Source organism: Crotalus tigris, unplaced genomic scaffold, assembly GCF_016545835.1.
Source record: "Crotalus tigris isolate CLP2741 ecotype Arizona unplaced genomic scaffold, ASM1654583v1 scf7180000023829.5930981, whole genome shotgun sequence".
NCBI lineage: Eukaryota > Metazoa > Chordata > Lepidosauria > Squamata > Viperidae > Crotalus > Crotalus tigris.
The window spans coordinates 3,757,878-3,782,370 of record NW_024100213.1 but is presented as its reverse complement, the minus strand read 5'-3'; the positions used below and the strand labels follow the sequence as shown (position 1 = coordinate 3,782,370).

General features: G+C 35.7%; 1 protein-coding gene across 16 annotated transcripts in view; it reads right to left on the bottom strand.

Annotated features, from left to right (window-relative positions):
• BIN1 (bridging integrator 1) overlaps nt 1-24,493 on the bottom strand; it is a 113,241-nt gene that overhangs the window by 21,154 nt on the left and 67,594 nt on the right. For 7 of the 16 annotated variants that reach the window (XM_039321862.1, XM_039321864.1, XM_039321866.1 and 4 more), the window contains exons 5-13: nt 23,154-23,249; nt 20,864-20,971; nt 19,598-19,690; nt 14,944-15,029; nt 14,615-14,690; nt 12,142-12,224; nt 11,449-11,451; nt 8,550-8,594; nt 5,835-5,979 (exon numbers count right to left, since the gene is read on the bottom strand). In XM_039321862.1, the coding sequence (XP_039177796.1) occupies nt 5,835-5,979; nt 8,550-8,594; nt 11,449-11,451; nt 12,142-12,224; nt 14,615-14,690; nt 14,944-15,029; nt 19,598-19,690; nt 20,864-20,971; nt 23,154-23,249 (735 nt within the window). The remainder of the gene's footprint in view (nt 1-5,834; nt 5,980-8,549; nt 8,595-11,448; nt 11,452-12,141; nt 12,225-14,614; nt 14,691-14,943; nt 15,030-19,597; nt 19,691-20,863; nt 20,972-23,153; nt 23,250-24,493) is intronic. The other 9 variants (XM_039321874.1, XM_039321876.1, XM_039321878.1 and 6 more) reach the window with 5 other exon arrangements.

Genomic DNA, 24,493 nt, shown 5'->3' with positions numbered 1-24,493 from the left:
ATGGATATTTATATTGCCATTGTCACAACATTTACAGTTGGTTCTGCTGCTATACAAACAGCTGTTAACAAGGGTTTTAAATTCCCTAGTTTAGAGATATCTGTTTCTTCTTTTATGGAACTATTTTATAATGCAGTTTTAGATGAAGGAATTGAAGGGGAACTCAATTCCTAGTCTAAAGAAAAGAAAAAATAGGGGAGACATGGTAGCAATATTCCAGTATTTGAAGGGGTGCCACCAAGAAGAGGGGGTCACATTATTCACCAAAGCACTAGAGGGCAGGACAAGAAACAATGGTTGGAAACTGATCAAAGAGAGAAGCAACCTGGAATTAAAGAAAAACTTCCTGACAGGACAATTAACCAGTGGAACAGCTTGCCCCCAGAAATCGTGGGCACTCCATCACTGGAGATTTTTAAAAACAGGCTACTAGACAATCACTTGTCTGAAATGGTATAGGTTCTCCTGCTTGAGCACGGAGCTGGACTAGAAGACCTGCAATGTCCCTTCCAGCTCTATTCTGTTCTAATCTATTCTTCTAGATTCAACACTTGCAATTTTTCCATGCTTATCAGAAATATGCATTCATGGATGTGGTTCTACATTGTATTTGTCTTCTGAGGGCATGTGCATACTCTGTCTGCTGCAGCTGTTTTGTTACCTTTTCTGCAAACAGCTGCATGCTTTTCTTTACAGCAGGCACCTGAAGTACTTTATGAATGCAAGAGTCTATAAAATCCCTTAACATTGCTACATAAAAAATAAATTAAAGCAATTTGACCTTAATTAGCATCAGTGGGATGGTGAAATCATTCTAATTACTGTTTATTATTTCTTCTAGAGCTATAATAATAGATTTGCAGCATAATATCTGACTCAATAAAAGATTGTCCTTTTGAGATTCACATTTTATGGTCAATTTCATTAGAGATTTTCCCTATAATCACTCTGTGGCAGGACAGGATTAAGCCCAACTGATGCCCCAAGCACAGTCTCAAAATACTGCCCCTCTCTGAAAGGCATGGGATGGAAACAAATGTGATAAATGACAACAACGTCAAACCAAACTTTAAAACTTTAGTCATTCACCATGTCAAAAAAAATGTATAACAAAGCAAATTAAAATCAAATATGGAAAATAAGGATAATTCGTGTGGGTATCAGGAAGGGCATCCAGCCAGTAAATGCTTGAACTCTGTTCAGTCACACACACCCCGAACTCCATTCCAATGCAAGGGATTATAAGGTCAATAAAAGAAAATAAACAGAGAAAAAATGGAGGATTATTACAAAAAAAAATATGACTCAATACACATACACACACACACTGTATGTATCTTATAAGTAGCATTTTATCTTATAATAGCATTTTTACAGTGCTCTTAATCATTGTTCTTAGAGTTCATAAGCTGTAATTCTCTGCAATATTATTAATGTTATTAGGTTCTTTGTTACATTTTATCTTCAAAGTATTGGTACTATTAAAGGTTCTACTTGCAATTTTTCTAAAGTGTAAGGTTGGTATATATCCTATTAAATGGGACATAGTCTACATCACCGGTGTCAAACTCAATCACATCATGTGATGTATTGTGATGTTTTTTGCCTTTACGGAGCCGGGGTGGGTGTGGCCTGCATGTGACGCATCTGGCCCATGGGCTACCAGTTTGACAACTCTAGTCTACATCATACCAACCTTTTGGGAGAAGATTAATTTGTTTGACCTTTTGCATTTTTTCTCTCATAACAATGTTATTTTAAATTTGAATGGTGCATCCTTGTAATGACAGAGCAGTAATTGCTCAGCTTTATTCTTTTATGGTGACAGATATTGTATTCTAGCAAGAAGAACTGGAAGATAATTTGGAACCAAAACATTAAATATTTCATATAAGAACACAGAGGTTTAAAAGATGAGACTATCTGCAATGTTTAAATATTTTATGTTATTTACAGAAGGGAGAGCTTTCTGTCAATATCCCTCAAATTTTCAAATACTCCTTTAAAATCTTATATCAAGATATTCATTTTTTTTCCTCCTAACATTAAATGTAATAATTTACCCCAGGTACACATTGCACCACTGTGCTAAAAGGGTTAGTTGTGTTTTCTCAAGGATACATGATTTGTTGATGCTTTATTCATACAACAATTGTGAAGAGGCTGAAATTAATCCTCTTACAGGATTATTTTAAGGCCTTTTGATTTTGCCTGTTGTTGAGCATAGTGAGTGATAACAAGCTTCATTATGCATTGAAAGAGAAAGGCCAGCTGAGGGCAGTGTGCACCACATATGTTTTCTCCTTTTGCAATAGTGTGAGTAGCCCCTTCTCCTCAGAGTAAGAATCTTTCTTAAGTATTCTTTCTTTTGGGAGATGGGGGTGGAAGATGTCTAGAAAGAACAGTGTTTTTAGTGACAGCTGCAGCTGGTATGACAGAAGCTTTGCTGATTATGTCTACGCTACTCTTACTACTACTTCTATTCAGAGTTGCAGGATGTCGTGGCGTTTCAAAAGCTTGCTTAATCTAAGTCAAAATTGAGAAGAAAGTGGGTATGTACAACACAGGAATAGTTGCTGAAGATAAAAGAGCCTACAACATTGGTGGGGAAAGAGAAAAATAGATTAGCTGAGTTATCCATTCTCCCTTATGACTTAATATTCTGCATTGTGTTGAATAGAATACATAGATCAGTGATGGCGAACCTTTTAGAGACCGAGTGCCCAAATTGCAACCCAAAACCCACTTATGTATCGTCGGGTGTCGAGTGGGTGGGCCAATTGGGTGGGCGTGGCTGCGGTGGTAACCGCAGACTGGGTGGGATTAAAAAGTTCAATCAATCAATTCCAACTTTGCAAGATCTTTTTTTTTTCCTGCAAGAAGTTGAAATTGATTGATTGATTGATTGATTGCACCTTTTTTTTTTTGCACATGGCAGCGGAGGCCTAGAGCAAAAAGGCTTTATAAAACCCAGCTGAAGGCCTAGCACTGGGGTGACGATGGGCGTGCCCACAGAGAGGGCTCTGCATGCCACCTGTGGCACGCGTGCTATAGGTTCGCCACCACGGCACTAGATATTTATTATAATGAATCTGATTTTTGTTGTTAATGGATATTTTCTATGAAAAAAAAATCAATAAAAACAGATCAAACTACATACCTCATTATTTTCTACAATTTATGAAACAGAAAATCTTTATTATTAGTTCTCTCCAAATTCTTGGAAAGATCTGAAAATCATTTCTCAGCATAGGAATAAATAGCAAAATTCTATAACATATACAAGCCCAACTCAAAGTGTAAAACACTAAGCAGTCTTCTGGCTACAAGGCCATTAATCTGAGGAGATCTACACCTTATGCATTCTGGTGAGTCCTCCACAATGATCTTTCCTTCTCATATCCTGCACTGTTTTAGAAGACAAGGTGCTGTTTATTATTATGGGGTCACAACTATTGCTCATTGCTTTGCTGTTTCTATTTCTATCCAAATGGGAAGGAGGAATAGAAATAAGCTGCAGTGAATGAAGAGAACATTTCCAAAAAGATACAATTATTTAGAAAAAAAGCAAGCAACAGAGATTGCTGCTCTCACAATAAATTTGGAATCAATAGCATACATCCCTGAGAGCTTAACATTTGTTTAAGTATACTATCCTTACACCTCAGAGGATGGCTCTGAATTGTTTGCTCATTTAAAAAGACATTCAAGTTGGAGTCTAGTTACCAAGCGCAGTGAGGTATTTGTGTATGTCCAGATACACTTTCGGTACATCACATTAAAACTCAGATAATTCATTTGCAAATTGGGTAGCTTATTACATTAATGATCACAAAAAATGTTCTAAACTATGAAAATGATTTCAATTCAAGTTTAGCCAAGTGACTTATTTAAAACTCCAGTCAAGACAACGTAGTAGCAACATTGTTAGAGTTAAAAAAAGAAAAAAGAAAATAAAGTAGTATTTAAAAAGCAACCAAAGAACTTTTCAAGATTGGTTAGAACTTGCCTTAGAAATCAGAGAGAGAAAGATGAAAACACTTGCAGACATTAAACATATACATTATGCTACTATATTCTACCAGGATTGTTGGTCTAAATCACGGGTGTCAAACTCGCCACATCATGTGACATGTTGCGACGTGCCGTGACTTTTTTCACATTGCCGGAACTGGGGTGGGCATGGTCTCCGTAAGATGCAGCCAGCCCATGGGCCAGCAGTTTGACACCCCTGATCTAAATGAAAACTACTCACACAATGGCTGGCCCCAGGGCATACTTTTAATTTTATTTTACTGAAACAAAACAATTCTGCAATGTATCTCAAGTAAAATGTACTTGTTATAATGCATTATTAACTAAAATTGCTGCTAGACAGCAACTGGGCCGGTTCTTATTAGCAAATTAATAGCAAAAACAAGAGGACCAATTTCTTGTCCAAATGACTATTATTTCAGTCCAACTGGAAATCAAATACATAAAGCAGCATATTTCCATTGCCCTATTCATAGATGGAGTGAGAAATCTCATCAGAAACAGTGCTGCAAATATTGTTCACACTGCTGAACCAAACAGTCATTTATCCAAGTTACTGTATCTCTAATTGTAATTAGATTTTACATCCTTCATACCTGAGTTTTAACATACTTCCAAACTGACTTTAAAGATTCATTTTGAACCCAGAGTATCTCTAATACAGATCTTGACTTTTTCCTTCTCCCAAGAACACTGCTCTTCACTGACCAAAGAAGGATTGATACATATATTCTGTTTGCAACTTTGATTAGTAGTTTTATAAAAACAGGGCAACCACATTTTTAAAAAAATGACCACATGTCAAGGCAGGGTGGGGTGTTTCTACAATCAATTTGGAAACTAGAGATATAATGATATGTGTGCTCACCTAGGAATAGTGATTGTATTATAATGTCTTATAGTTAATTTACCTAGATCCACCACTACTCTAATGCTAGGAATTCATCATTTATTTCATATAACTATAATAAATTCAAACACATTCTGGCAAATAAGTTGTATTTTTAACTAGCAGTTGGTTCTCAAAAGATTGTTGGATGCTGAAATTACTAAAACAAAGCTACTTTTGGGAAGCCAAAGTGATTTTGGATTAAATCAGATGAAAGCCACACTGGCAGATATTTAGCAAAAAAAAAATAATAATAAATAAAATGTTCATTTTTAAAATGAAATAATATAAATATACATGGACATCTGCAGAGGAGGGCAAGTAGGGGTCAAATGAAGACCCAAGTATGATAATGTTATCATGCAAGTCATGTGACTTGCAAGGACACAATGTCATTATTTGCATGAGAAATCATGTATGTTTGATGTCATTTCCAAACACAGGATGCAGTTGGTGATGCCTTTCCTTTAATAAACACATTAAACAAGAGAAGGCTGTAATAGTTCTAATGGAAAACCTCTTCTGGTCTAAGAGTAGCCTCCAGTTTATTATCAATGTCTGAAAATTATCAATGTGCCTGAAAATGGTTCAGAAAGCTTAAATATTTCCATTCTATTACTCCACTGGTATTAGGGTTGACTACTTTACTCAGAGATTACACATGCCAAGACATCTTATTTAGCCAGGTCTTTTCTTGCTCTTATGAATAATTATGCATTACATTAATTACATAATACAGAGAAACAATGCAGTTTGCCTAACTATTAAAGAACTATTAAAGAACCTGAACTGGGGGAAAAAACTATTTGATCTGTAGATGAAGTCGAACTGTCCTCTGTAACAAAAATATGGACACATGTAGTAGACATGTGTAAATTCCCAAAGAAAACACCACAGCAGCGCTCACTACCTGAGAGGGAGACTTGGGGATGCCTCCCCCAGGAGCTTCCAGAGTGGATGGCTCTGGTTCATGGTTGACGGCCTTGATCTCAGGGCTAGTGATGGGAGTCCCATCAGGTGGAGATGAAGGAGTTTTGTTTACTTTGGTGCTGTCACTGTAAGAAAAAAGAAAAAAAAACAGAAAGCACTTCTCAGTTCTCATCTGAATAGGGTTTTTTTGTATTTCTTGGAATAGACTGAAATGCTTCTTTCACTTGCACTGTTTGGAATACCTCTACTGATATTACTTTAATTTATAGTAAAGTGCCTAACATCAAAAGAAGAGAAAAACAATGTAAAGTTGAAGCACTGCCAAAACCTAACTCCCAAAACATACAACATATAGCTAGTTTAAGGGATGAGCAGTGCTAGCAATGGAAACTCTTAGAATCAAATTACGTGATGCCTTACATGTGCATGTACCTCGGTTATGCCTCTAAATGCAGTAAACAACAACCACTGATGGACATAGGGAAATCCAGTATAATCCCCTCCCCAATAATAATTGGGATTATGTGTCACAGGAAGCTACCAAAGAGATTTTCTATCCCACATCAAACAACAGACAGGAAAGGGGTAGTGTTTGAATTGCAATATATGGGGGGGGGGGAAGAATTTTGATTTTGCTTTTTTAAATCAACATCTCTATTTCCTTCCATGTTCTGATCTAAATTGCAATACATGCAGTGCCAAAGTTTGTCTATCATATAGTTTTAGCTCTTAAACACCTCTTGGATATTCTCTTAAGATTTAAATAAGATGATTTTCATTATACATTAAAAATAAGAAGACCTCTGAGCTCCAAAGAAGTATAGAAATTTTAGTCTCCTAAGTAATTTTGTATATGTGTGTAATTCTGCAATGTTCTGTGTTATACAATGAGTATTTTGAAATTAAACCAGCTAGCCATGTGGCTTAGAGGGACGAGACAACTGATTTTTTATTTAAACAATGCAAAGGAAAAGGTTAAAAATTGGACTTAACCCTCCCAAATATGAAAACTTGCTTTGCACACTACATTTTGTCAACTAAATATTCAAATATTAGATTTAAAATAAAAATATCAAAAACACTGATATATAGCAATAGATTTTTTTTAAATTGTCATAGCATTTCTACTGTTAATTTGCACTGGGAAATAAAATGTCCTAAATTCATTAGGACTTATGCTTTTGTAAATATTCTTGATTCTAAAAGGTTCTAACTATAACCGGCTAGAGATTCATGCGGAAGATGAAGATGTAAGTAATCAAAGATGAACTACCAAATCACATCTCAATTATGTCCATCTTTTCTGCCTCTGATTGTGTCTCCAAATCTTATCAAAAGACAGACAGCTGGTAGAAAGAAAACAACTGAGAAATCTTTTTTTACACATGTTTTATCACTTCATCATAGCATCCATCATGCATATTTACTCAGCAAGCTAGTTAGTATAGAAAACACTCATTACAATAGTTTGTCATAAAACACTGTGTACTCCCAAAAGCGATTTAGCTTTTTCTCTCTATTGAAATCCATGTCTTTTCAAGGGAGCTATTTTTTTCTCTATACAACTGATATTCATCTCTTTAGGATAGATATCATGATTTGTGACCACAACACACAAACAAAAAAGCGAAATAAAAAAAAGTTACTTTTCCAACTGACTTTTATAAAGGAACACCCAAAGTCATAAGGGCTCCTTACTCAGAATCTGAATGGAATAAAGAGATCATTTTCTTCCTTCTCTTCCCTCATGAATTGATGGCAAATACGTTTAAAAGGACACATCAATCATACCATAATAACTTGGCAGCCAGCTTCAAAATTCAAATATTTTTGGAGGCAAACCAACAGAATGTGAATAAAAACAGGAGCACTATTATAATTCACCACTTCTATTGTGGAAGATATGAGGAAATATGACCAAATTGTCTGGCTACATAACAATTTCTCTGAAACAAAAATCTATTTATCAATATATGAACTTGCCTATTCCTCAAAAAAAAATGTGGAAATTTTATCCATATGCAAAGGTCTATCATCGTTCAGCACTGTTATATCCATTGCTGCAACGTATTACTTAAGCTCTTACAAAAGGATTACATAAGCTTTACAAATATCAAGCAGAAATTTAAAACAAATTATACACAGATTTCTAGTGAAGTAGAACCTTTAGTATCCTTAAGCTAAGAGGCCTTAGTTTAAAGCTAACTTGGTACCCCTACCAACTCTGCACAGTATGTGTAAAATATGGGCCCATTTCAGTTTGAAACATTAAAGGAAAAGCAATGCCCTTTTCTCATTTGGGAGGACCCACTATCATAACCCAGTAGAGCAAACAATGTTAGGTTATCTGGTTGCCTTAATTAGCATTTATCTCTAGGTACAGAGCACATAGTATTGCAGTTATCCTTAAGGAATGTATTAGGAAGCATAAAAATTGTCATCATAAACACCACAGATGATCTTCCACTGAAAATGTATGGGGGGGGATTGGATTAAAACAAACAATAAAATATTTGGATTATTTAGACACACACAAAGACAATCTCAAACAATTCTAAGAGAAAGAGGTTTAAATCATGCAGAGAAAAAAGAAAAAAACCTCTACATTATCAAGCTATCAATGCACTATATTGTTAGAATGCAGCCTGGCCTTTGCTTTTGTCATCCAAATCAGATCACTTTGCCATTCTGGTACCTGCTCATCTTTTTCCTCAGCCTGGAGAAGAGTTTAGTTTTCTTTCTGTTGAGGACGGCACACGTAAGTGATCTCCATTACAACACGGCTCAACCAATGAGAAAGAAAGGTGAAGATTCCGTGCATGAGCTAATGCAATTACTGTGAAGATATTCGTTCATAGAGGAACTAGAATGTGGCCCAGTGGGTCATCTTAGCACAGTAACAGGTACCCACACTGGACATTTTTAATTAAAAAAATATACCCATTAAGTGCTATGTCAATGCCCAGTGGATAGAAGAGGAAGAGAAGGATAGTTGTCACCACTCATCCTCAGATTACCTCAAAGCTGTACTGGAAAAGAAAAGTTGATTTGGAACAGGGCTGAGAAATATGCAATAGTTATAGCAGAGGGCTGTGTTTTGGAAACTGATGTTTCCTTATCTATCACAAGATCAATGAACACAGTGAGCCTTGAAAAGTTTGCAATTTGAGAAAACTGATCTTCTTTAAACATTAGCAATATGGGAATCACTTTCCAATGTGATGTTACAGCACTAATGTAATCTTAAAAACTCCATACCCATATGGATTAGGTCAGTTACATATTTTCCTAATAACTGTCCATAAACCCAACCTGACACTAATTTGACATTAAATTATGGCATAGAATGGGCGAGAGTCTTTAAATGTGTCCTAAAAAATATGTTCCCACAAAACATAAATTGTTTGAACTACTGTTATACTTCAGATGATGTCAGCTGAAAATAAATGTCAAATCTTTTGGGGTCCCCATGCCATCCCATAATATTTTTCTCATGATGGGTCTTCATGTTCTTTCTATACTGTTGCTGATATACAATTTTTTTCCATCTCTATTTGTAAAGTATACAGATAAGGTATTTTATGAAATACTTTTGGTTTGTGAATTTAACTGATGGAATAGTGCCTAGTTTCCATTTTGACTTTAATCTTGCTTTTTTATTTTCCCCTGAAACCTTATTTTTAGCTCCACTTCTACTGTTATGCCTAACCCAATCCTATTTAGCCAGACTTCATAGAAAAAAACAAAACAAATAATTGTTTCAAGCATAGCATAACTTCTTTCAGATGAGATATCAACAGAAAGGAATCTATAGCACTGAAATAATTACTGTGTTAAAATTACATCGATCCAAGTAGAAGGAACAAACAAAACTTCATTTAAAGAGACCAAAGTAATAATTCTTGTCATAGTCACTATGCATTAAGAAAGCAACGATATGCATATTTATTTAAAAATCAACCCCACCAACTATAATGTGGCTTTCTCCCAGTTCAGTGTTTATGGTACAAATCTACATCCTAAACAGACCAGACCTATGTTTTTCTTTCTCTTTGCTTATTGTTAATTATATTTGGCAAATTATTATATATATTAAGCTTAATATTGCTGACTTCATTTATATATATATATTTGTTCAATCTCTCTCTTTCTTCATCATTTTTGTATCTTTTTTCTCTTATCACAGATGAGTTATATGTAGTATTGAGTGAAAGTGATTTATAGAAGCTCTACAATTATGCTCTCTCTCTGAAAAACCTAAAGCATTCCACTCATTGCCAAGAACACAAGAACTGCTAGATTTTCTGATATCAATTCATTTTCCAGATTCATCTTCCCTTTCTTCTATCGTGTGCGTAGGAGTAGTTTTGCAAAAATAAGAAAGCAAGATAACTTCAGTTTGCTTTCCAAAAGAAGTACAGTCAGATCACGATAATCCTTTTCCTAAGGATGGCTTGGCATATTACATCTCATTAATAGAAACACAGTAAACTCCAGACTCAGAGCAGCTGGGAGTCTGAGTTCCCAAACTGCTTCATCATTCACATCTTTGGATGAAAGTCAGAAACCATCTGATCCAAAAAAGTGAGGCCTACTTTCTCCTTAACTGTATGTGTTGAGAGTTGGAGAAAATATTGTGTTTGTATGTGTACGTGTGTGTGTGTGTGTATGTATTTATAAAATATATGCATAAAGACTTGGCAGATATTATACCCTCTTCCTATCACTGCCTGTACTAGGAATTGGCTTTAACAGATCTAAGTGTACTGAATATCTTCACAAAGAATTTCACAGTATTGTTCAAAAAATCAAATGAATTTAATAATAAATTCATTAGTAAATACTAAATGCATCAACAATAATCATACAATATGGGGGAAGGGGTTGAATCAAAGAATTTTCACCAACTTTGCTTGAATTTCCTACAGCAATTCAAAAACATCCCTGCCGCTATAGCAAAACTAAAAATGTTGTGATCTATAGTATTATTCTTTGTGTGCATGTATAGGTCTGTTTTCCAGTTCAGATAAACACATTCATGATCATCTAAATCAGTGGTTCTCAACCTGTGGGTCGGGACCCCATTTGGGGTAGAACGACCATTTCACGGGGGTCACCAAACAAGGCTGTCCGCCATTTTTTCCTCCTTTTCTTTGGCCACGCTCCTGGCACCCGGTGATGTATAAGTGGTTGGGGGTCACCACAACATGGGGAACTGTATTATGGGGTCGCGGCATTAGAAAGATTGAGAACCACTGATCTAAATGTAGCCACTGTGTGTTACTATATGCCAGAATTGCACTGTCTTAATTTACTAATATATTCAGCCTTATGGACAACATTGTAGATACATTTATTGTTGTGTAAATCTGGTTTCTTTTTATGGAATTGTGCTAAAAGGTGTCTGATATGGAGCTGTGATCCTTAAGAATATAAATCATAAGTAACAGAGTCAAGGAGCTCAAAGGGCCAGCCTTTAGCCCCGGAGCTGAGAATAAGGTTTATTATTATTTATTATTATTTATATAGCACCATCAATGTGCATGGCATTTTACACAGTACAAGAGAACAAGTGCCTGCCCCGAGGAGCTTACAATCTAAAAATTGACAGAAGAAAACAACAGAGAAAGGGAAGGGAAATGGAGACAAGGATAAATGGGAAAAGAATATGTGATTAGTTCTATTAGACATACTTACGCTGATGTACACAAAGATATGGAAACCAGAATATTGTGTCAAGAAGACTATGTTATGACAGAATCAATTCTGGCAAATTAAACTTTAGCCCAACTGAAATGTATTTTTCCCATCATTGTATCTCCATCAAAACGTCAACTGCTAAATTTCTGAAGACCCATCTAGGGATAAAAATATCATAGCTGAAGTCTGAAGGGTTCACTCATAAGCAAGCAGAAAAATACAAGGGTTCCTACTCTTTTCCAACATTTCTTCCTTTTTCCTGCCATTCTGGTAGTTATATTTTTAAAATATGTAAAATTGTTCTATACATACAAAAACATATATCCTCATGCTCATTTTAATGTACATTTTGGTCTAGGTTTTGTTTCGGTGCAGACAGAGAAATGAACATTTAACCATGAAAAACACTGGGAAATATTTCCTGGGATGCCAGGATGGAAGGAGAAAGAAACAATATGATATTATCAGAAGACACTAATTAGAGAATAAGATAGACAGACATGGTGCTGCTGCCCAGCTTTTAACAAAGAAAGAAGATTTTTTTTCCATTCTTCTTGAAAACTATTCATTGGTTTACGTATACTAACCTTGGCTGAGCTTTGACAGGATAGGTGGTTGTTGCATGTTCTTTCTCTAGAGTCACAAGGACATCATTCAGGTTTTGGTTTAACTGAGACAATAAATAAACAAAAGTTCAAAATAGGAAAAGAAATTACAGGTCAGTATAACAAAGAGCCCATTTAGAAATATGTAAGTATATTCAGGATCCCCAAAGAGGGGTATTTTGCTAAGGGAAAGATTATGCTACTTATTTATATTACCTCACTGACATCACCAGGGACATCTTTTGAAAGAGATGCCATATGAGCAAATAATAATATGTTTGGTTCATGTTTACTCATTTCCTCCTCTTCTGGCTCAGCTTCACATATTCATACTGCTCCAGGCTGTCCCATCCCTACAGACTCTGTTTCTCACTGGGACTTAACACCATCTTCCTTCTCTCTCTTCCCATCCCATTGTCTGCCTAGGTTGCTATGCAATCTTAGTCTGTCACTAAATAAGACATCTGGCCAAAGTAGTGGAAATGCCCTGAGGGAAGGAGTTCATCTAGGCTTGCAGCCTACGCCAGCCACTGCAGCATATCCATGGGCCAATCTGACTCTAAAATACAGATATCTTTTGGCATCACTTTTGCTGGAGGAAAAATGGAAGAAACAGGATCAGCTCTAATTACCCCAGAAAAACAGACTGATCAGGATTTTATCTCATAAACTGCTGCGCTGTTGCTGGAATGTATAGCACTTTTGATAAGCGTAATGTTAGTGTGGTCTGGTTCTAGCATTTTTACATTCAAATTGCTCCCATAAGCTATGAGGAAGCATACTCCCATAAGCTATGATCAATGTAAATAATGTGAAACTTCAGTTCAGCTTTACTATTAGTGGTCTACCTCTCTGTTTTTCTCACTTGTTGTTAAGACTTTAAATGCTTTAGCTGAACTGTAGCAGGAGCATCTTTTCCTAGCTGAAAAATGTCTACAGTATTTTGGAGGATTACTTTTGGATGTCTAGCTATAACATCCATCTGATCATATCAGTGGATCAAATACCATGTAAGTTGGCAGTTTCACTAAGCTTGCTGCCACCCATACTATTAAATCTTCTTTGTGACTCAGAGTACATAATATTTATAGAGATATGCAATAGCTTAGAAATACGAGCAAAATACGAGATATACAATTTCCTTCCCCAGAGTGTCTAGTTTTTAGGACCCTTTTTGGAAATCTCATTAATGCAAAGGCATAGAGCCAGACAATATCTGCCTTGAAAGTTTATATATACAAATCTGAACTCCTTGTTGGAAGCTTGGCAGAATCTTAAATAATGTGCATAGCCGTATCTTTCAACAACATTACCATTTTCCTCTTAAATACTTTTTTTCAATTTGTATTTAGTCATTTAACACCCCTTATGTCAACGCTGCTAACATCGGATGTTTTTGCTTTGACAACAGTTAGAGATGCAACCATTTTCTTCTTATGTTTTACTTTTAGAGTTAGATGATGCTGGGGGGGGGGAGGAATGTCACGAGAGTTTAGATAGACATAATAATACTGGACTTAGTGTGTGAACCAAGGTTAATGAAATAAGAGATGATAAGAATTGGCGGCTGGAGAACTGGAGGGAAAGCCTGCATTTCAAACTAATTGGAGAATGTGATTTATGACTGTTAATTGGAGGAGGAAATTGTGCTTTGATAATAGGTACTCAGGCGAGGGGAATCCAGTTTTTGGATTCAACTGTGTTAGTGCCGACCTATGCTTCTCAAATAAAGACTTTTCAAGGTAAACAATGCCTCAAAGTTGTTTGAAGAGTTTCATCTGTCGGAACCATGACACCTTATATATCCTCCTTTCAATATTGACATGTTCCTTTTTCTATTGCCTGCTACAGGATTTTAAATTCTAAGTAAAGCGGATTAAGTTGCAGGTTTATGTAAACAGATGCATAAAATTTCCTTCTTTTACATTTACACTTTTAAACTGTGGTCTTCCTATTCCTTGTCAAGTTATTTGTACAACGGAAGAGAAAGATCATTTATGCTGCTCTGAAGGTATCAATTCTTTATCCGTGATATTAAAGTAAAATATGGCACAGGCACTGGAGAAATTCAGAACATGTTTCATTGGCAAGCAATTTTTGAAAAGCAACTGAATAGTTACATTGATCTACCTACAGAAAAGTAGATATATAGAAAAATGAGGAAGTAGGTCCTCATTTCCTTTCATATTTTTCACTAACAGAACTTAAGAAAGCATGCATAATATACCAAAGCAGTTTTAGGCACTGTCCAAACTTGGAACTGTTTATCTTCTACAAGATTGCTACTGATTGTGTCTTGAAAATATGCCTTAGTCTGTTCTTAAACAGACAATTGTTAAACTGTGTCAGCATCCCTGAGCATCATCAACTAACACAATTGCTTTCTAATTAAAAAAAAGTAGGAAGGAGAACTATATGAGATATCAATAGGAAGAAGAATGTCTTGCAACTTTACCTTGCCCATCTCCTTATGAAAATTCTCTTCTAAGCCAGCAATACTCTGGAACGTGTTGACATAGAAACCAACACGACTAGAAAATAAAAGAGTACAAGTCAATAGAGATATGGGCAGATGTTTATCCTTCAACTTTACCTCACTTTTTAATCAGCTTTCATGTCCTCGACTCCTCTCGCAGAATGGAATTTTAGCAAAAGAAATAGCATGGACAGAATACTTTGGTTGAGCTTCATTGGAGCAAAAACCAATTAAGATCTTGTAAATTCCTCAACTGAGACCCTCAGCTTCTTTATAGGTAGAATAACGAGCATTTTTTCAGTGCTCACCTATTCCATAGTGAAGGCAGTTCTTCCTGAAGATCAATGTTCATCTCTTCAAATACTTTCTGGGCTTTTACTAATTCTTCTTCAGCCTGTGGGGTGTTAACAAACCCATATGCAACCATTCAGAAGACAGTTTACATAAGTTCCATATTGGTCACTATGTGGTATAGTGGAGATCTGGAAAGCATTTACTAGAATATGGGCTGGCAAACTACCCAGGTTTTTAATGCAGACAAATGGAGGTGGTAACAATATCCCAGTCTTTCCCAGGAGCCCAGTATTCTTACCTTTCAGGGTTTGACAAAGCTGATCAAGATCCCACAAATCCATCTCTCTCCCATTGAGGATTGAGGGAGAAGATTCTGACAACTAAGCTTTGGTCACTATAAAGAAAAACTGATGTCTACTTTGTACAAAGATAAACTGAGCTTGGCCTCATTAGAATGCCAGTTAAAGTCCACTTGCACTTCCAGCTGACAGAAATGCTCTACATTGCCCTCTATTTCCTCAGATGGCCTCAGATGTTGGGCATCTGTTCCCAATAAAGGTGAGAATTCCAGTATGTGGCTGCATGAATGGAAATGGTTTATGTGACTAATATGGGAAGTTACAAAAAGCGTATCTACAAAGCTACCTCTTACTCTAGTTCTTTCTCAGAACACATTGCCAAGAATGTTGGAAATGGTGCTTTGCATACCAGTAAGGATTATTATATATACACAGACTTCTGGAATTCTATGAAAATGCAATTATGCAGTATTCATTCAAAGTAAAACTAAAAAAAATGTTTAATATTCCCCAGATGGTTAGCACTAGCATAAAGTTTTAAAGAGCTTAACAAGTACAAACAGTGGAGACATATGTATCTATAGGCTAGTGATATAGAATATTTAACCAGTAAATGCACAGGAGCTTCATTTTATATCATATATGGTCTATTATACTATGAATAAATAGTGAAACTGGATTCTTACCAATTCAGTAGCAAGAAGAAAAAAGAAATTGCTTATATACCAGTCAATGGCAGGAATGTCAAGAGATCCCTAAGGACCATATACATGTAAGTCAAGGTGTCATTCTTATAAAGTGCTAGTATGTGTAACACAAGTCAGATTCTTTGGCTAAAGGATAAATATATTTTATTAGTGAATATATATGCTAAGATATATTGTATAAAATTACCCTAGTGCCTGACTGGTGGTTTTTCTAAAAATGGGGCAAGGTGACACATGATTTCATATGATGAATGCCTGAATTAAGCAACAATCAGAAATTAATAGCAAAGTTGGGGGTTCGAAGTATACAAACTGTGTAGAACATTATTACTTGGAATCTTAAACTGAGCTAGTCTACTTTTCCATTTTCAGCAGACAGGATTATTCATGCTCTAGAACTAAAAAAAAATGATATCTACATTGAAATAGTCCAATGTTGTGAGACAGAAATACCCAAGGCAACGTTCACTCTGTGAAAATACAATAAGAGTCTGTAAAACTCAATTGCAATACTATGGTTTCCCACAGGAGCCACCTTGGCAGACTCAATAAAATAGTTATTATGACAATTATTTGTCTCTTTATCTTAAGGCAAATTCATTAAAATAATATAAAATATAAAAATATTGAGATATACTATACAAAACAATACAATACAAAATTGAACAGGCAAAAAAGGAATGCTACAGCAACTCTCTACCTTTCTGTTTTTACAAAAGCTGAGAAATTGCATGCAAAATGACAGAAATGGAATTTGATCAATTAACATGAAACACTGCAAGATATTCTTGAAAGATAGGTTATGTTTTTATATCATTGCTTCTATATGATGTGTCATCTTAATTGACATTTGTACTTATAAAGTGTTACTGTTGCTCTGATATGTACTGCTTAAAGCTGTCTGGACTGAAGTGATATACAGTATAAATATTACAAGAAATAAATATGCAAGCATTCTAAGAACAAGCATATTCATTGGATTACAATAGTTCTTTCAATTCGCCTTTTTTTAAACATATCAAATATACCGTATTTTCCGGCGTATAAGACGACTTTCTAACCATGCAAATCTTCTCCAAAGTCGGGGGTCGTCTTATACTCCGAGTCATCTTATATGCCGGAAAATACGGTAATTCAGAAACTAATCAATACATCCTGTAGAACAAGTAATCTTAGTGATCTGCCTTTTCCAGACTTTTTATATTGAGGTAATTTTTAATCTTTTATGATACTAATCCTATTAGTTGGTGGTTTAGCATTATGTCACCTCTGCATCATTTGCTAACGTATAAGCTACTTGTCTATGTCATCTGGATTCACTTCAAATTTCAGGTGCCAACTTCTGCAGATTTATATTTTTTTTAATTTGATTTTTTAAAATATTAGATTTCAATGTGACATTCTTCCCACTGAAGAATTCCAATGCTCAGCAAGATGAAACAGCTGCCTAGCTGATTCATGAACATAAAGAAAAAGAGTTTCTTGATACATAGTTGAATCTGGGCCAGTTTTACAAAGAAAGCATCTGTATGCTTTTAGCTAGCATTTCAATGGGGTTGTAGGAAGGCAGGAATTTGCTGTCTTAAGCAATTTAACTCATTAACCTTCCGGAATATATTCCAAAAGAGAACACAGCTAGAGTAATAATTTATTTCTGCTCTCTTGAGACACCTCCCCTCATCTTTCTGATAGAAAAAATTAAATCTACCTCTGTGTTATTTACTGCCTATCTTTGATAGAGATTGTGGCTAGAAACAAGAAATTAAAAGTTAGCTCACTTACCAAAGAAAACTCATTTTAGAAGGTACACAAACCATATGTTTGTTTTGAATGTTTTGAACCTGAAATTTGGAAGTTCTGATGAACCATTCCAGGTGGGCATTAGTAGTGGCTAAGGGGGGAGTAAAGGAGAAAAAATGCTATGGAGATTGGAAGATAGGAAGCCATTTGGCCACGTCATATTTGAAGGTTGTTGGTTTCAAGCACAGCACATTCAAGTGGCCCACCTAATCCTTCTACCATGTTCTTTTTTTCTATTTTCCCTTACCCACCACCAATAATAACAACTTCCTTAGTTTCAAGAGCTGCAAATTTAACCAATTCAACCACACCTCTCTTCAATCTTCCCAGTGCCATATTTGTCCTGCCTCCCCTTAGCTGCCACTGATGATGTTTGGGTTTTGGCCCACTCTTTCCCCAAAGAAATCACTGGAACACACATCTGGAGCACAATCCAGTTAAAGACCACCCAAAATTCTCATCAGTCCAAATTAATATAGACAATGGTCAAGACTGATAGTAATCCAAGCCATCTGGAATTTGAGAAGCTGGGTTTAAAGTAGGCAGCACTTAATTAAATGTATTCACTGATCAGTTCAGAGAAGCCACAAAAATGGAAACTGGTTTCTTTCATTCAAAACAATAAGTTATCCTCTAGTATTTGCTCTTTTTTTCCTTTTATTTAGTTCTTTGCTTCATTTAGCATATACACTTTGCAAGTGTGTCCTTGTTAAAACACAATATGCTGTGCTGATCTTTATTTCTATTCCTCATGGAAAACAGAAATCTGATAACTCTTATTCACTTATTACCAAGTTGTTTCCCATAAGGCTTTGGGGTGTTCAAAGTTCTTGGCAGGATTTTATTTACTGGCACCTTATTCTTCAAATGATTTTAGAGAAAGGCTACAATGTCCAGAGACATTTCTAATCATAAAGTAGAACAAGACATAAAAACTATAGACTTAAAGGTTGTTATACATTCATTTAAAAAACATCTGGATTTTATAAAAAGTTAAATATAAAATAATATGTACCAACAGAAGCTGAAAAACCAAAAGAAAGCCCATACAGGCAACTTTAAAACAACAACATTCAGGATATATATTTAAAAAGATCCTCTTCTCCTTGCTTATTATATAGAGCATGGTGAAGGGAAAGGGATGTGAGAATACAACAACAATATCCATTTCTCAGAAATGGATTCTGGGATTTAATGGCTGAGTTTTAATAAAAGAGAAGAGTAAATATTGATCAAGAACCATGGTCAGCCAACCTGAAATTTGGATGTGAGAGTGAAGGACTTTAAGTGTTGGTAAGTTAATGGAAATAATAAGCCTTGCTATAAAATGTTTTATAAGGACTGAATATCGGGTTAAAAGAATCTATAATAACAAGAAGAGACTACCATATAATATGTAGATATATACTTCCATCCCCTCCTTCTCATCCATAGATCTCAGAATCCAGAAACATTGGATCATACTCAAGCAATTATAAACTCCTAGGCGAACCCTACTTTTAATTGAGCAATACCAGTTGCCACACAATGGAGACACCCAAATTAAACAGTAACTATGGAACCACTTCCTCACCTTCTATCCTATCATCTCACTGGACACCCATACATTTACTGTAATTGCTGATGAGGACATGGCACCATGTATTAATCCAGGGGAATACAAAATCAGAGAAATTATATCGCCTTTTCAAACATGTTTTGGGCTTCAAGAAGTCTGAATTTTAAATCAACATTCTTCCCAGAGAAAATAAACCTTCTGGGAGAGGTTAGAGTGAACGCTGCCTGGGGAATAAGCACAGAAGAGAGCTTCAGCCAGAAATAGCACATGCAGGGTTAGACAGCAAGGCAGGCTGGACTATCACCTGATTCCGCAGTAGGTTAGTCTGAGCTACGAGGTGCGCTTGTAGCTTCCCTTGGCACCACTGAGGCGCGGCTTTCTCAAGCAACGACACAGGCTGGGCAAAAGCATTTTCAGAAGACAAGACAAGAAGAAAACAGACACATTTTGAGAATTATTTTTTAAAAAAAATAAAAATCAAATAATAAAGGCTAGGATGAACCAACCATCCCAACAAAAAACAACAACAGAAGAAGTCAGTATTAAGCGATAAGTCAAGGATGAATCCTATATGATATGCTAAATCTAGCAGTAATTAATGCTCCACAAAATGTTCAATGAACTCCAGAGAGAACACAGCTTATGAACACTCCAGCTGCAGAGAGCAACAGAGAAGAAATTGTTAGTCATTTAGAAGCAACAGAGTCCAACCTTACTTAGTCTCTCTCCATAGGTCATTAGCAACTTCAAAAGGAGCCAAGATTAAAAGACAACTTCATTATAACAGCCATGCAGATTATTCATATTTTGTAGCATTTTATTTAAACATCGGAAGTTGACAACTGTCTAAGCCTAAGGTGGGAATAATTTGCATTAAGCACAGGGGCACTTATTTAAACATCCGTAAGATCTTAGATCACTGAGGACTATACAGAATTGAAGAATATTCCCCCATTAGTGGCATGATTAGATTTTCCAGAGCACAAGGAACAATAGTCATAGAGAGAAGCTTGACTGAGAAAATGTTTAATCTGAATTTCACAAAATCACTCCTGCTGATATCCTTAACTTGTGTCATCCGCATGCTCTGCAACAGTCATAAATAGAAACGCAGAGCAGTTAACTCCATTTATAGAGACAGATGCCTTTCACCTGAAAAAGCCTGGACAAATCATTTTTCCCATGACACAAGCAGTCAAATCAGAAAAAGTCTAGATTAGCCAGAAACCCTAAATTGTTCAGTAATTCAGGAGTAAAGGAATACTAATAGAAAGAATTTTTCACCCCCTAGCTGTAAGACTTCTTGTTTCTTCATTTAGTTTTTTTCCCCTTTTAGCATTGACACACTTCTACTGATTTTACATTTCAGTTGTAAACAATAGTTTTTGCATTGTTTTTATTCATAAGATAAAATCATGTTTGTCAGGAATTCTGAAGTTTGGGCATTTTGTTCTTTTACTTCTAACAACAAAAAGCTGATTGTTTTGTAGAGTATTATCCCAGCATGAAATACATATTTTTCTTCAGCTGAGAGAAAGCAGCCACACCACCCCTTACAAGAGTTATTTACCTTGGCAATTTTAGCCTCATCTTTCTTCTTTGCAGTTTGAAGAGATTCATAATGATGCCTGGCACTGTCATAGTCTACAAGTTTCCTTCCCCGTTTAGCAATGCGAGACTGAAAGGAGATGTGAGAAGAACACCAGAGCCATGAAGTAACCATTTTTACAAACCAATGTATATGCATTCTGCGAATTATGCTGCCAACAAGCAACTGTCTTGTAATCAAGCTCCTTGCATCTATTTAAGATCAATGTAGATTATTTCAACTTTTCTCCCAATGTATATGCTGAAATTTCTGATGTACAGACCTACACACATACACACACACACACAGAGAGAGAGAGAGAGAGAGAGAGAGAGAGAGAGAGAGAGAGAGAGAGAGAGAGAGAGAGAGAGAGAGAGAGAGAGAGAGAGAGCGCAATTGGCAAATGTGCCAATGGAAATGAAAGGAGAGAGTTGGAATTTTTTTTTCTACCAGTTAGTTGGATGGAGTACTAGCTGGCTGAGTGGAAGGTGGAGTACAACATTATTGTATTTTTATCTTCAGAATAACCTTCTGAGAGAGGTTGAAGTGAGATACAGTGACTTTATACTGTACAACTTTGTCTTACAGCTTTCCCATTTCCCCATAACGAAACACTAATCCTACTGCCTCAATACTTTCACTCAAGTATGTCTCTCTTCTAAAGTACCTCAACTTAAAACATAGATGTCTCTGTGCTTTTCAAAATTCCTTTCTATGTCATTCCTTAAAAAAACCCTGAAAGAAACAGAGTTGCTAAAATTATTATGATAAACATGTAACATATTCTATATTTGCATCTTCAGTTCTTTTTTTACAGAATGAACGTTTTGCACACTCTGAATATTGTGTATTGTTCCTAGAGTGATAGCAGTAAAATAGCACTTAAAGGAGATCTTGTTGTTCCTGATGCATTTTTGCTTTGGGAGCTTTGAGAAATGGAACAGGAAAGAAAGATTAATATAGATGCCATGCTAATTTTTCATTAGCTTAAGGTCACGAGACAATAAAAAACCACAGGAAAAACCAAACTTCAGTTTTCAGAAATATATTACTAAAAAAAATGAAAGAAAGGAACTATAAGAAAGAAAATATTTGTGCTTGATAAGAATGGGCAGCCCAACAGTACTTACGATCCATTCAGAAAAAAGCAGGGTTTTTTGAACAATGGTTTCTGATGTGACATATATTATATGATTTCATTAAGTTTTATATTTCAAATCAAATCAAGCTACTTCAATTACTCTGTTTCACCTACAACAAAAAAATTGTTTTTGGTACTATAATGTTTTGCCATCAGGATTACTATTGAATGATTAATTGATTGATTATGTCATTGTTGACTCTTAACAATCACATAGAGATAAATATAAATATATTATATTTATATACAGTAAATATAAATCAATAATCTTGATTTTTTTTACATATTTCTATTTCAGCTCTAGTGAGAGTTTAATTATTGTCAGCTTTCTATTTTATCATTTGACTATCATGAATGTATTTTTGTACATTTTTGTTATAAATTCTTGAATGGTAGTCAAATGCAGAATATAAATTATATTACCATTATAAGCCACTCTGTAAGTTGCATCTAAGAGAATAGGAAGGACTTTGTGAAATTCTATATATCAGGTATGTTTATTACAAAGAGGTTGAAGAACAAAATGGGTGCCTGTGAGCCTAATGCACCAATCCATATATACATTTTTCCCAAAATAAATATCTTGCAGAGAGTATAGAATTCCTTACATTAGTGATTTTGGAAGTGTGAGTCTAGAAACCACTGCTGGTCAATGGAAGTCCTCTCAGTGGACTATGCAGCCTCCCTACATTCATCAGCCTGAGTCCATTTCCAACAATCAGCTGACACCCTATCAATGGCCAAGGTTGCCAGAGCTAAATCAGTCTGGTCAACTGTGTACGGAGGGAGGCCTCCAACAGTTAGCTGGCTGCTCAGTGCCTCAGCCCCCACATGAAATACTATTATAAATACTTAATTCTGGATTGCACATTTTGTTATAATTATTAGTTTCAAAAGGCCTTTTAAAATGGAATAAGAAGGCATACACAAATGCAAGAATATTTTACTTAAAAATCCTCCAGCTCTCCCATGCTCATAAAGATAAAAATGTAAGAAGGGAGTATCTATTATACTGGGTGGCCCCACATTTATTAATGTCTTTTGAAACACTCCATTTGTTTCACTGCTAATGTGGCTTTCACCTTCCAAAAGGAAATTAAGGTAGACCAAAACTTTATGAAACCCCCATACCTTTATGTCTGGGAACTGGCCAAGATAGGTGTCCATAGTCAGCAATGCCTGATCTACCAGTTTCTGATGAAAGTCTGTCCAAAGCAAGTCATTATTCTGGAACAGAATAAGAGTAATGTGAGAAGAGTTGGGTTATCTGTGCATTATGCAGGTCAAGTTCATCTATGTGAGCAAAAGTATGATAACAGTGAGATACATTTCATCCCTAGTACTAGTAAATGAATTCATAAGACAAATCGTGTTTGAAGCTTCCTTTTTTAGTATGCATATGTGTAACACCATTAGGATCTGTTCCTAAAACTGTCATGCTTTTGTTTTCTAGACAATTTTAAAAGCTACAATTATTTAAAAGTGCTGGACAAAGATACTAGATTTGTGCATCTTCTATTCCAACCTTTTTGGAATCAGGGACTGGTATCGTGGAAGACAATTTTTTCAAGGACTGGGAGAGATGGATTCAATTTCATTCATTCACCTGCCATTCACTCCCAGCTATGTGGCCCAGTTCCTAATAGGCCACGGACTAGTACTGGGGATTGGGGATCCCTGTTTTGTACAATAAGGGAAGCTCTGACTGTTGAATTTCAACCGGCTATGAATAAAAAAATTAATTGGAATATTTGCTATATGACAAATATTTCTGTGCCTTTTTTTCTATCTCTGATGTACAGTAGTTTGGTCTTTATGACATATATGGGTTCCATCAATTCACTGTTGCTTTTCTCTAAGCAGCTACAACATCAGCAAGTGCCCCCATGTTCACGTTAAGTTGGAAAATATTATTTGCAGACACTCGAGATCAGTACAGTTCCCCCCCCCCAGTCTGGTTTCATAGTGGCCGGCTGTGAGTGTAAGAGATATGCTATTTGCCTCTTGTTCTTATGTGGAATTTTTGGTATCAGAAAAAAGATATTGTTCTATCATAGAACACACTGGCACAATTTGTGCATGATGTAAAACAATAGATAAGCACAGTAAGGGGATTTTTGCTTGAATGCTTGGGATTTTTGCTTGAATGCTCCCTATTCCTGCTTTGCTACTACAGGCACAAGGAGGAGATTGGAAACATCATCTTCTAGCCCCAGAGTTTATTCTACACAACAAATACAAGCTGTGGTTAATTCAAACCATGGTTCATTAAAACAAAGCAGGATTAAATCATGGCACATGACCATGGCATCTTTCATTAAATTAACACTTAGTAAACAAATTGATAAATCATCAAGAGGAAGTGATGGCTTCTCTTCTTTTCTCTTGTGGAGGTATCAGAGAACAGAATATGTGAGTCTAAGATATAAGCACATTCATTTCTGTAATACTAAACAAATTAACACTTGCTG